Consider the following 14,107-nt stretch of genomic DNA (forward strand, 5'->3'; position numbering starts at 1 on the left):
TTTAGATTAGCTTAGCTTAGCATAGATCATTGATTCGGATTAGACCGTTAGCATCTTGCTCAGAAATTACTAATGCGTTTGAATAATTTTCCTATTTGACTCTTCAATAATTTCATCAAGTACTTAAAATGACAGAAATTGAAAAGTTGCTAATTTCTTAGCTGATATGTACATACAAATATTATGTGTATTATGTGTAATATTATGATGCCTACTGTAGCCATGATATGGCAGCAAAATTCCTTATTTATTATGCCAGAATGTGAGTTTAGTTCCTAGTCATATCGGTCTAGAAACAGGAACTTTTCATTTTTGTTGGTCTTACTACAGCAAGTAATTACAGAAGAGTCGAGCCTTAAATAGATAAACGACCCAAACTCTTTTTTTTTTTTGAAAATTGAGTGAGATGCTAGCGGTCTAATCCGATTCAATGATCTATGCTAAGCTAAGCTAAGCTAAAAGTGCTCCAGACAGAACTGAAGATCAGCTGAATGGATTCAGAAACTGGTAAAACAACATTTTAACTCTAGGGAAGATGTAAAATGAGCCAAAACAAGTGTTCCTTGAACATTTGAAATTGAATTGGTTACAATGATTCTCTAGATGAAACCAAGATGCATAGGATCAGAAAATGTAGAACAGTTTATAAATAAGTAAACTAAATAAAGAAGATTAATGATAATAAATAGTACAAGAAAACTCAGGGTGTATTTGGGAGCGAGCGAGAGCAGTACCTGCAGCAGCAGAGGGATGAAGGTCTCAATCTCCAGGATTTGAGCTGCTTCCTCCATCAGGATATTATCATACTACAAACAAATCAATATTTGTTAAACAGATATTCAGATCAACACAAATAAAAACATATTTCATAATAATCACAGCAACAATTTCATACATTAAGAGACAATCCAGTTTTATATTAAACACAATAAATGTGAGTTTCACTTCGATATACAGGTAAAGTCAAAATGATTCGCCCTTCTGTGAATTTTTTTTTCTTTCTCAAATTTTTCACAAATGAAATTTGAAGGATTCAGGAATTTTTCCACAGTATTTCCTAGTGGTGTAACGATCAGAAATCTCACGGTTCGGATCACGTTATGGTGCTTTAGTCACAGATCGGACCATTTTTCGGATCAGCCAAAAAGGTGAGGAGACAAATGTAATTTGCTTTCCAACTATTACAAAAACAGTCCTGCAAGAGACTTTTGGTTTTAACAAATAGAACTTAAAAAATTTAATTTAATTAAAATAAAATGAAGAACTAATCAGCTGAATTCATTCCTAAATATATCATTTTTAAATAATTATTCAGTGGCACATTTTTGTTGGCCACCTTTTGGTTAATTAATGTAACTGCTGCCTACAGCTTTCATTTTTGAGCACATGATGGTGATTTTAATCTTTACCATAAACATCAGTGGTTTTATCTAAACTACACACTGTTAATCCAGCACTGCCGTGACTGTTTATAACTTCATAACTAACTCAAAAGACTAAACACTGAATCTTTTTCTTAATTTTTTGCATTTTTCAAACAAAGATTTGAATTCAGCGATTTGAAGGATTAATAAGCATATGCAAATCACCATCATTTATAACTAATGTTGCGTGGGTGTTGAGATCCCGATCTTTTAATGATTAATTGTCCAGCTTACACTTAATGCATTGATGCAAGCAAAACAAGTAGTGACAGAAAACACCTATAATAACCTAAGAAACCCACCACATCCTAAATTACTCACCACAACTTCTTCCGTCATCATTATATTTTACAGGAAAGCCTAAAAGCTTTCATACAGGTGATTTGAATGATGTGAGAGGCCATCTCTCTGTGATCGTTACAAATTTAGGATTAAACTACAAGTTAAAACTAGAACCTAAAGTTTATTGATAAACTTTGATGTTGGCTTGAGAAAGCCAACGTGACTGCGCTAGGACTGGGAATGGCAGTTGGTAGGAAGCACAGTGGCGGTTGCTTAGTGGTTGCTAGGCAGTTGCTAAAACAATTATGACATTGTTAGGTGGTTGCTAAGCAGTTGCTAAATGACAATGCTCGTGTACATGTTTGATCAAATGCTAATACTTAGTAGGCATTTCTAGCATATGTTATTGCATTTAGATAATCATTCATAGCATGTAGCTAATCGTTATTAGCATTTGGCTTCCATTATCATTGTCACCATGCATAGTACACAGGAAGTCCCATTTGCTAGCATGAGTCAAACAAGCCAATGCCCAGGTCCCTACGATGTTCTGATGTAGAGGTATTTGCTATTTTTAAATGGTTGCTAGGTTATACTGTTTTATTGCTATGGGGACATTTGACAGGTTAGTGATGATACATCAAAGCTTCTTGGCAATATGAGTGATCTTAATCAACCCCGATGTTTCTATGACAGTCTTTATGAGTGTCAAAAACTGGACTTGAACATTATGTATTCCTGGTGTTGGGTTGCGGCTGGAAGGGCATTCGCTGTGTAAAACATATGCTGGATAAGTTGGCGGTTCATTCCGTTGTGGCGACCCCTGATTAATAAAGGGACTAAGGGAATGAACATTATGTAAAAATGGCTTGCCGTATTTTTTTGAAAATACAATGCTTAATAAGTGTGAAAGTGATACATGCAAAAATGGCTTGCCATATCAGTAAAAAATATGGAGTTTAAGTCAAAAATGGCTTGCCATAATTTAAGAAAAATAATGCTTAAAAATTATTTATTGGAAAACTATAAGTCTGATAAACCTTAAAGATATAGCAACAAAATCTAACGCATCTAAATACAGCTTTTGGCCAAATTTGGGGCTTGTATAATTTTTTTATATGCTCGGATTATAAAAATGTAATATTTAACATTTTTTATTAAAAAACAATAAGTTTTACAGGCATGAGGAGATATATCAACAATCTTGAATGTAGAAGGCACATTTTGACCACATTTGGGCCTTGTGGCATGAACGACCTAGGAGGAGATGCGTTTGTTTTTAAGGACAGTGTAGCATAACAGTATGTTGGCTTTCTCAAGCCAACATAAATATGCATTTATCTTCAGGTCACGTGTTCCGAACTGTGGGTTGTGATCTGTAGGAATACCGAATCAACCGTGATCCATTACACCCCTAGTATTTACAATAATATTTTTTTTCTTCTGGAGAGAGTCTTATTTGTTTTATTTTGGCTAAACTAACAGCAGTTTTTAATAGTTTTAAACCCATTTTAATGTCAATATTATTAGCCCCTTAAGCAATATTAGTTTTAAATTGTCTCCAGAACAAACCACTGTTATACAATGACTTGCCTAATTACTCTAACTTTACCCTAATTACCCTAGTTAAGCCTTTAAATGTCACTTTAAGCTGAATGCTAGTATCTTGAAGAATATCTAGTCTAATATTATTTACTGTCATCATGACAAAGATAAAATAAAACAGTTAATAGTAATGAGTTATTAAAACTATTATGTGCTGAAATGTGTTCTGTAATCTTCTCTCCGTTAAACAGAAATTACAATTCAACAGGAGGGCTATAATTCAGACTTTAACTGTATGAATGGTGCCTTAGTCAAAACATGGCAGGATATTAATTTTGGTCCAAATCACGCAGCTCTAACTAACAGCATGTGCTCAAAACTTTAAAAGCATCATATCAAATGCACATAAATGAGAATAACACATCCAGACCGCTCCTCAGTGTTACCTTGAAGCCGAGCTCCACCAGATCGTGGCGTTTGAGGGCCGCATGTGTGCAGGTCATGGCGATGATCTTGGCTTCTTTAACCAGCAGGTATTTGGATCTGTCCAATCCGCTGCGCAACAGCTCAAACGCCCTGAACTCCTGCGGGACACACACAGATGAGTTTATCAAGCACCATCGCTAAAAACACCAGCACTGTTGTCGGTTTTGTTTACCTGTGAAATCACGTCAGAGTAACACAACTGTGCATCTTAAAGCAACGCTACAGCAATTTGTTCATGAAAGGATCGCTTTTAAACGAATCGCATGAATTTCAACACTCAAATTAAAGATTGTGTATTTATCCGAATAATCAAACTAAAGAGAAATCGAATTAAGATGTGTGGAGGATGCCGATTTTAGTCGCATTATTGAAGCGCATTACAGACATGTGAACAGCTTAAAGGGGTGGTCCAGAATGTTATTTTTAAGGCTTGGTTGTGTTAATAAGATGCAAAGCAATGTGTGCTCATGTTTAACTTGAAGGAAATCGTGTTATTTTTTCATAAATCTCACTTTGATTATACACAGCTACTCAGCTAACATGAAAACGACTGTCATATTTCCTAGTTTCTCTAAAAGGCCCACCCTCAAGTGACTCTGATTGGTCATCATCATAATATGCTGTGATTCGCCGATCGGCTCCACGTCACGCCCTGACAAGCACGCGCGTTTTGTGTAAACAGTCAGTCAGTCAGTCAGTCAACACGTGTCTGTAACGAGTGAAAATGGGATGCGGCTCCTTTAACTGTTTCTGTGCCTTTTAGTGTGTTTATGCGTGTATACGATGAAGTATCTGTAACACGAGAAGCGCATGTGCGCGGGAGAGATTTTTATTGTTCTTTTTCTCTCATGCTCGGATTAAGTTATTTTCTATGGTGACAGAATAAAGCACAAGATGTGAGATGAGACCTTTGTGAGCCTGGATTGATTTGTTTTTGATGTTACACTCCAGTTGGGAAATCACTGCTGTATTTTTTTTAAATCAACGCGTTACAGGACGTCTTTCATGCATATGCGGAATATGCCTGTGTAAGTAACATGAATCGTTCACATATCTTTTGCGACTTTATTGTACGAGTTGTAAAACGCATAGCAAAGCTGCCTATAGAGAGAAACTCTGCCGTCTCCCACAGAGAGACGCAGGTGCTGGCCAAGAGAGCGTGTATGTGTATGTGTGTGTGTGCGTTTACAGCCGTTTGATAAATATAGATTTGTAACGTTAGCTAAGTCGTTAGCGGTTACCATAATTTCCCGTTGTTTACATCTTTGCTACAACACACCGTTAAAGTTAGACACTGTACATGTCATGATCAATTTTAACAAATAAAAACACTTACAGGTCATGACTCAGAGTTCACAGCGTCTCCTTGCTCCATCTTTGAGGAGATTTTAACTGAATCCAGCACTGAACTGGGAGAGATTCTGGAAGCTGTGTTTTGTCAAATCATGCTTGCTATGTATTTTATAGTTCTCTGGAACATAATTAATATTGAACTGTAAGCACTTCTGTGTTTGGGTCGTGTCATTTGGAAGCCCAACAACAGAAACAGAACAGCTATGTGGAAACAGCAGGATGGCATTTCTCCCTCTGCAGTAACGTTACAGCGCCTCTGGCCACGGCCTTTACCTGCGCAGTGTGGGATGCGCAATAACGAACTTTTGTGATCTCACAGGGGGCGGAAGTATTTTTTGTAGTCCCCAAAATTCGTTAATTGTAGGCGTTGCTAAGCTAACTCTGTACAAATCAAGGTCTCCCTTTGCATTAAACTTTGAATATTTTACATTTAGAGATGCTGTTTATGTTCACACAGCTACATTACACATCAACTGAAGTTTAAAATATAATATCGTAGTGGACCACCCCTTTAATCGAATTATTACCCTCATGTAGGGCTTTTCGCCAAGTTTTGCGACAGGATACACGCACACATGCACGCACAGCTGTTTGACGCTCTTTGCACCCACCGAGTCAGTGCAGACCACAGACACCTGCATCGAGAAATGCGGAGCTTTTTTTCTTCCATTCAGCATGCAGTATCCGCTTGTTAAGTGTGACGTCACGCGAAGCGGCTTCCGGGTCCAAGCGCTCTATTCAACTGAATGGGGAGACTCATGAAATGGTATTAATAAACGTTTACAAAGCGATTTAATACTTTCGAAAATCACGATCGCAATATATATGTCCATGCCTAATATCCGATGGTCAGAAAGTGATTAATTTTTGTAATAATTGTAAAATGTTTTGTATTTGTTAAGCAGCAAGCCCAGAGATTGTTGTGTACACTATGATTTTATATAAAATTAACTTTAATGTGTGATAGGAATAAAACGTGATCATAAACGAATGATTTCTCCACTCAAATGAATGAACAAACAGTATACATACGTCACAAACACGTCACCACTTAACAAGCGGATGAACTTCCATTAAAACAACACTCTTCCAGCAGTTCATAGTTGCATCCAATATCTCGTTTGTCACGGGGGGCGTGCCCGAATGAATGTGAAAGTGCCAAATCACAGTTAAAGTCGACAAATTAATAAGGAAACAACCAAAATTACATGAAACTTTGGAGGAAATGCTGATAGCGAGGTGACGCAATGACGGTTAATCTAAGTATGCGGTATAACATGTAAAACGGGATCATGAAACAAACACTATAAAAGCAGCTCATGTAAACGCCTTAATCTTAAAATCGTCTTAATTAGATCAAGGCAAATAATTTGATTACTGATGTCCATGTAAACGTAGTCAGTGATCACCCCAGGTACTGATTATGGGCTTTATTCAGTGTTAAAGGCTACTAATGTGAGTTTGAACACCATTATACATGACATTTACTGCCATATGACATATCTCAGATCTTGAAAATAAAGTAGCTAGCAAACATGTGAGAACTGTGAATTGGTGCAAACCACCAAACATCAGTCACTCAGCCAGTACTTTTAATAATGTTAAAGAGATTTAATATGTATTAATTAGAATATAAACATTATTTCTTTGGAAGTACAGCACACTATTCTGCATTTCTGTATCTTTCTGTCAGTCTACATCAGGGCTATTCGATTGGCAGCCCGCAGGCCGAACCCGGCCCCTGAAGCAATTTGTTCTGGCCCTCCAAATAATGTGACCAAGACATAAAAATAAATTTAGTTCAGTCGAAAAACAGCTGCTATAGCAATGAAGTGACGTGCGTCTGTTCAATTCAGTATGAGCTGCAGAGGCGTGAGTCACCATAAGCGAGTTTTGCGGACAGCCGAAAGCATTTGGATATGTTTTGTAGAAAATGCCTTTTGTACAATGCACTGTAATCATTAATAGGGATGCAACGATTAGCTGATTTCACTATTAACTGCGCTTTAATTCGTCACAGTTAATTAATCGTAAGGGCTTCTATAAGCCGAATTTCTGTTGCACGGAAAAGTTATGACAAGTTGCCAACTGTGCGCTAGTTTAAAGTTCCAAGTATATACATCGAGGCTAATACGCACGCACACCGGATTAACTATAGCAGCGGCCGTTCACATATCACGTCTTTTCCGCTTGTAAGTTTGTTATTTCTAATGTAAGAAAGACAATATGCGCGTACAAGCGGAGCAACGCGCTTGCCTCTGTCGGGACGCACGCAGTAGAAAACATTTAATGGTGACAGTTGTGCGTGCCTTTCCGTGCAATGTCAACAAAAGATATGTTAGACGAATTATTATTAAAATTATTACATACGCATGAACCCAGATGATAACAACAGTTAATCTAAATAGCTACTTCACTAATATAAAGCTTGTTGTTCTAATTTACATTAGACGTGATCACCGTGAAAGGCAAGGCAGATTTATTTATATAGCACATTTCGTACACAGTGGCAACTCAAAGTGCTTTACATAAACAAGAATAAAAGAAACAAGTAAAATAAAAATGAAAACAAATAATAAAGATGATAAAAGAAACATAAAAACAGGTAAAATGTGATTTAAAAGCATGAAAAAGAAGAGAAAAACACAATAGTGCGATCTGTCGGACGCAGCACAGTGCTCATTCAGTAAAGGCACAGCTAAACAGATGTGTGTTCAGTCTTGATTTGAATGTGCCTAATGTTGGAGCACATCTGATCATTTCTGGAAGCTGATTGAAAAGTAAAAGCATGATTATTCCTAAGACTGCATCGTACAACCAAAATCTATAATGTTGCATAACTAATTGTTATGCTGTTCAAAACATAACATATGAATGTGTCTGAATGTAGAAAAAGCCTACTTCAGCAATGCCCTGCTTTTGTTGTGCGAAATACAACATTTTGAATGTTTGTAAACAAAAAAAAAGTAAATTGGACAATGCAGCTGTTTTAAAATACACTATATTAACATTTTAATGTGGAAAAAGCCAATGTGGGTGTCTTTATGAGCACAAATACAGCATATGGGCTCTTATATGTTGTTGTGTCATCACTCATACCGTACGTTCACACCGAAAGCGGCGAGAGCGTCCAAGGTCGCTCTGGCCACCCTGGCGACAACGCTGTCTGCCTTCAGCTCCGGCGGCGAGAGCGTCAAAACTCGCTACATTGATCTCGTACTTAAAGGAGCCGTTGCAGCATATCAGTTACATTCCTGCATAAGGCATGTTTTAGCGTGAAAATGTTGCGCACTTTTTATCAAATTCATATAACAATGGAAGATCAAGTTGCGTGTGGTGCGGCTTTGCTCTATTTATCCAATATGTGTCCATATGTCTGAAATATCCTGAAGCAGCAGTACTGTTTTGTACTGTCACATCGCGTGAGATTCCCGCTTTTTAAAGATAAATTTATATAACATTAATGAACATCAGTAACACGCCAGTGACTTATTTAATGTATGTTCCTGTAAGAAAACATTGTAAATAATTGGAAATGCGGCGACCGCAATAATCAAACCCTTCGGAACAATTGTGGTCGGAACCAAAGTTCACAGGTCTGTGTTCCCTGAACTGCTATCAAGCGGTGGACGTCTTCATTCTGATTGCTTGCCGCCGAAACGCGTCATAGCTCATTACCATAAAGTTGACTTCATTTCAACTCTCCTCGACGCTCACGCCGGCGAAGACGCGCCGCTCTGCTCCTCGCCGCTTATCGTCGCCTATCGCCGCCGGCTCTCATTGAAAATGAATGACTTCCGGCTACTTTGACGCTCTCGCCGCTTTCGGTGGGAACGTACGGATATAGCAAGTCATATCTCTCCGGCCCTTCGTTTGGTATGCTTTTCATGAACCGGCCCCCATGCCAAACTAATTGAATAGCCCCAGTCTACATTATTAGGTAATGACCTAAATCAAGGAGTGTATTAGACTCTATTCAACTGATCATCTATTAGAGCCATTCGCTAATCAACTTCGCAGCTTTGTTAAGAGCTCATAAGTAAAAGCCAACACAACATTTAACAAAATGACTATGAATTCCAGTGAAGTGAGATTGTGTTTCCTTCTACTTCCTGTCATTTGTCAACTAACAGCATCTCTCATTACACTTAAGATGTGGAGTATCTGTTTCTGTTCAATACGGTCTCAGGTCTGCGCAGAGAAGAGAGAGCTTAACCCAGCTGGATTATTTCAGGACCGATTCCAGTGGGAAATGAATATTTGATGCACTTCTGCATTAATATTAAGCCCATCAAAGCATTCAATATTGATGAGGCCACTTTTTTAACCCCGAGACTCCAGCAGCGGCGCTCGAGGGACGGCGATGGCCGAACAAAGCCGGACACAAACACACACATGCTCATGACGCACAACTTTACGTCTTTGTTGGCAACAGAGGAGCACAAAGGATGAAAGGATGGGAATCAGCATGAAAGAAGGGGCCATCCCAGAATAATGGGCTTATAGAGAGAGGGGGAGATCGTTATTGATCAGCCGAGCAAACCACAGGTTTAATGCTAACCTGAACTCAACTGACGGCTCATTCAAAAGTTAGCATCCCCAACATTATGGCAAATGCTTTGATAAAAGATGGTGATCCGTGCTTCTCTCAATTATCCAGCTAGCTCTCGGCAGATAGCTTGATCACATAGGCTAAGCAGGGTTGTGCCTGTACCTGGATGGGAGAACAAATCAAAAACACTAGAGCCACTTTTTTGAGTCCAAACCATTCATGCAGGCATGGTTATAGGTTGTGTCGCATTGCAATTGGTTTTTATTTCAGATGACTTTTTAGGGCTCAGAATAAAGGTTTTACCAAATTCATCTCTAACCACATTAAAAAGAAATAATTATTACTTAGCCACATATTTAAATGTGTCAAAACAAGCAAATATATAGCTGTATACATGCACTTTTTATTCAACAAAAATTAAAAAGATCTATTGTCATGCATCTAAAATATGCACAGTAGTCTGTCCTGGCTAAAGGACCCAGATCAGCAATTAACTACACACACAAATGGGGAGTTAATCTCATATTAAAGAAATGTTATTGTAAAGGATGATAATTAAACTATATTAACAAAAATAACTGTAAGCAAAAGAAAGCAGGTAAAACAATACCACGAGTGATAATGATAGGATGATCACGTGCCTGAGAATAATTAAAACGAAAGCAGTGACTGCTGCTGCTGCTGCTTACAAATATATAGTTATTTTTCAATCTTGAGATCTTTAAAGCAGCAGGACTGTGGGTACACGAGCGTCGTTTTTTTGTCTAGTCTTTTTCAAAGAAAACCGATCGCAAGTGGACGGAAAAAAGCGCAAGTAAATAGGAGTGTGTGCGCTTTTAACAGTCGCACGCATCACATCACCTGTGTGCGCGAGTGATCATCCTCTAATACGGTATTCACCTGCTTTGTCCCGCGAGCACAATTATTATTTTCAGTCGTCCTGCTTCTCGATTCTAAGATCACATTTGCACGCATATTGGACCATCCTTACTGTCGAACTCTGCTTTAAGAAAACTACAATGTAAAAATGATTTCCAACCTGCCAAAGTGGCTAGTGGGAGCGGCTGTCTAGCCCGCCAAAGCTGAAATCTACCCGCATTTAGTAGGTGTTAATGTAAAGCCTTGGTTATAGACCATTTTGAGGGATGTAAACAACATTTGGTCCTACAAAGGTCCTAACGTAATGTTTTACATTTTATTTATTTCCATAAAGCTTTCAAGAATCCAAAATGGTCTGTGTATTGAAAAACAATGTTATGATAGCTGTTTTAATGCTGAGTTATGACTGAATTGCCTCGATACAGCTATAAAATTGTTTAACAACAAGCAGGAAATCACCACACTGAAATGCTCTTTAATTTTCCATAAGAGAAATGGTGCAGCTTGATTGTAAACCAGTTTTTGGACTGGAATTCTTGGCATGATTAGACAACTGTTATTGAGGGTTTCTGCAGCTTTTACCAAGTTAAATTTAAGACTTTTTAAGACATATTTAAGACCATTATGAATGAAAATTGAGACTTATACAGGGCTAAACACTAAGGATTTATTTTCGAATTCCCCAGTTGGAAAAGATTATCCTAATCAAAAAAAAAATAAATTTAATACATTTAATAATGCAACAGAAATAACTGTCATTTAATAACACGAAAATATAGATCAGGCCAGTATCTTCAGCAGTAAATGCATGGAGAACTTTAAAAACAAATGTTATTGTAAGGATATTAATTAAACCATTATGGCTAATACATAAACAAAGGAAAATTAGCACCCGTTTAAAAAGATTTATGACCTACAAGTAGGGCTGTGCAATTAATCAAAAATCCGATTTCAATCTCGATTTTGGCTTTTAACGATTATGAAAAACCATTAATCGAGATAAACGATTACTCCATCACGTACCGCCCCCTTTCACTTGTACACGTGTGAAAACTCTTTGCCTCTGCAAAGCTCAGTTCCACGTGAAAATGACTAAAGCATGTGCTGTAATGTAACTTTTGCAGCACGGGATGCGCATCGTTCATCTTTTTAAAAGCGCAAAAGAGCACGTGCTGTTGTGTGTGTGCGCGCCGTGCTTAGCCTCTGACAGGTAGCGTGTGTGTGTTTGGGCGCGCGCCGCGCTTAGCCTCGGACAGCGGAGCACACACACATCTAACGCGATCTTAACGTGAGTGCTTTAATGGTCAAATACATGCACATTTGTGTCAGAGCGCGGTGTTTAGTGATTATTCATATTAACCCTCATTTGTGTAATAACAAGTTGAGAATCAAAAGACACGAGAAAGAGAAACCATATCAGAGCCGCACCATTCTTAAAGTGACAGCGTGCGACATTCCTGCTGCTGCCCACTGTTTTTATCATTAATCAATAATAAAATCAAAAATACAGTGAAGATGCTTAAAGCGCAGTTTAAACAACAGATTTAATAACTCATTTCTAATAACTGATTTCTTTTATCTTTGCTATGATGACAGCACATTATATTTTACTAGATGTTTTTCAAGATACTCAGCTTAAAGTGACATTCAAAGGCTTCATTAGGGTAAATAGGCAAGTCATTGTATAACAGTAGTTTCTTCTGCAGACAATCTAACATATATATTGCTTAAAGGGGCTAATAATATCGAGCTATTAAAATAGGTTTCAAAATATTCAAACCTGCTTTTATTCTAGCTGAAATAAAACAAATAAGCCTTTCTCCAGAAGAACAAAAATATTATAGGAAACACTGTAAAAAAAACCCTCTGTTAAACATCATTTGGGAAATATTTATAAATAAAAATAAATTCACAGAAGGGCGAATAATTTTGACTTCAACTGATAATCGTTTTGAATAATTGTGATTACAAGTATGACCAAAATAATCGTGATTATGATTTTTCCCATAATCGAGCAGCCCTACCTACAAGGCAATATTACAGTGAATTTAACGCCCCATTCACACGGGGCTTCAGCGTTAACGCTTCCAATTCACTTTGAATGGGTGACGGCAAGTGTTGCCGAACTGCATTGTGGATCACTCGGCGCCGTTTCAGAAGCGTTGCTCGCTGGAGAAGTTGGGAGATACTCAAGTTTTCATGCACCGACGGAAGCCTTAGCCAATCAGATCGCTGTATGCAAATACACCAGTTCAGACAGCAGCCGATTGCTGACTACTTTTATTGGCTGACGCTGCTATGATGATCGCGTCAGCCCCAACTTCAAACACGCCCTCTGTCAAGCTATGCACCGCAAGACTTTTTACATTTAGTTATTTAAATTTAAGACATTTTAAGACCCCACAGACACCCTGCAAATGTTTCAGAGCAGGTCTGAAGGACTCAAGTAGCTTGTCTAGGTGTGCTTTACTGTTAAAAACAGCAACATCTTATTATATACACATCTGTCCCCTTTCCAGTCGTACCTCCAGCTGGGTGAAGATCTTGCGTATGTGCCGGTAGCATCCCTCAGCGATGTCCATGTCCTCCTGGAAGGACTGTCCTCTGAACACCGGCTGAGGAGCGTTGGAGAAGTACTTGTGGAAGGGAAAGTGTGTCGCCACGTCCTCCGTCGGCACCTCTCGGCCAGGCTTCGGCTTCACTTTACTCATGTATTCCTCCCAGCGAGACATTATCTACACCCCACACACACACACACACGAAGAAAGACAAACAGATAAGAGCAGCGCCTGGGGACTTGATGCGCAGAACTCATTAAGAGCGCGTCGCTGGACAAACAACCTCGTCAAAATCCACACTTAATTACTGCAGCACGTGTCTGCCTGTAATCTCTGATCGGAGGTAATGGTGCGTAAACGATCCCCCGAGGAGCCGATATGAATCTGCAGACCACAGTGTGACGATCGAACCACGGAGAGAGAGATAAGATGAAAACAAATGAGTGTGTGTGAACATCAACACGACACACCAGCACATCTCAATCTGACAGACTGGCTGCTGGCAGAGTTTTCAAAATGTATTTTAGTCTCCTATTTTCTGCAAATAAGAAAGCAACTGAGGTATTTACTTACTGTTACAAGGGCTGCACGATATATCGCTTCAGCATCGAAATCACAATATGCGCATCTGCAATAGTCACGTCAACAGCTCTGCAATGTTAAGTTTGAATTGTAGTTGACCAGAAGCCACAGAACTGATCTGATTTGTAGAGTCATGGCAAAGTTTAACCATAATAAGAGTGAAAGTTTATCAGTTGCATGTGTTTTTAAGGCCTTTGAGGATTTTAAGTGAGTTTGGCCACAAAAAGTATGATGTTTGGAGGTGTAACCGATTCATTGTACTTATACGTTTATACAATTTATGCAAAAAAAAAAAAAAAGGTTTTCTTAGAGTTTTTGTCTAGTTTCTAGTCCAAATATCTACATTTCAAAGCAAAATATTGTTATTTTAATTACCCCATTGGAGTATCATTTTGCCTGTTTTAAAGGGCCATGACTCCCCCCATTTTCGGTTTAAGTCTACTTCA

The 14,107-nt window shown here is 38.4% G+C and overlaps 1 protein-coding gene across 2 annotated transcripts in view; it reads right to left on the reverse strand.

The window, feature by feature from the left end:
• aqr (aquarius intron-binding spliceosomal factor) overlaps positions 1-14,107 on the reverse strand; it is a 90,646-nt gene that overhangs the window by 28,579 nt on the left and 47,960 nt on the right. For both annotated transcript variants that reach the window (NM_200464.3, NM_001446347.1), the window contains 3 exon segments: positions 735-806; positions 3,698-3,835; positions 13,047-13,256. In NM_200464.3, coding sequence (NP_956758.3) covers positions 735-806; positions 3,698-3,835; positions 13,047-13,256 — 420 coding nt within the window.

This window comes from Danio rerio, chromosome 17, assembly GCF_052040795.2.
Source record: "Danio rerio strain M-AB ecotype USA chromosome 17, GRCz13ab, whole genome shotgun sequence".
Lineage (NCBI taxonomy): Eukaryota > Metazoa > Chordata > Actinopteri > Cypriniformes > Danionidae > Danio > Danio rerio.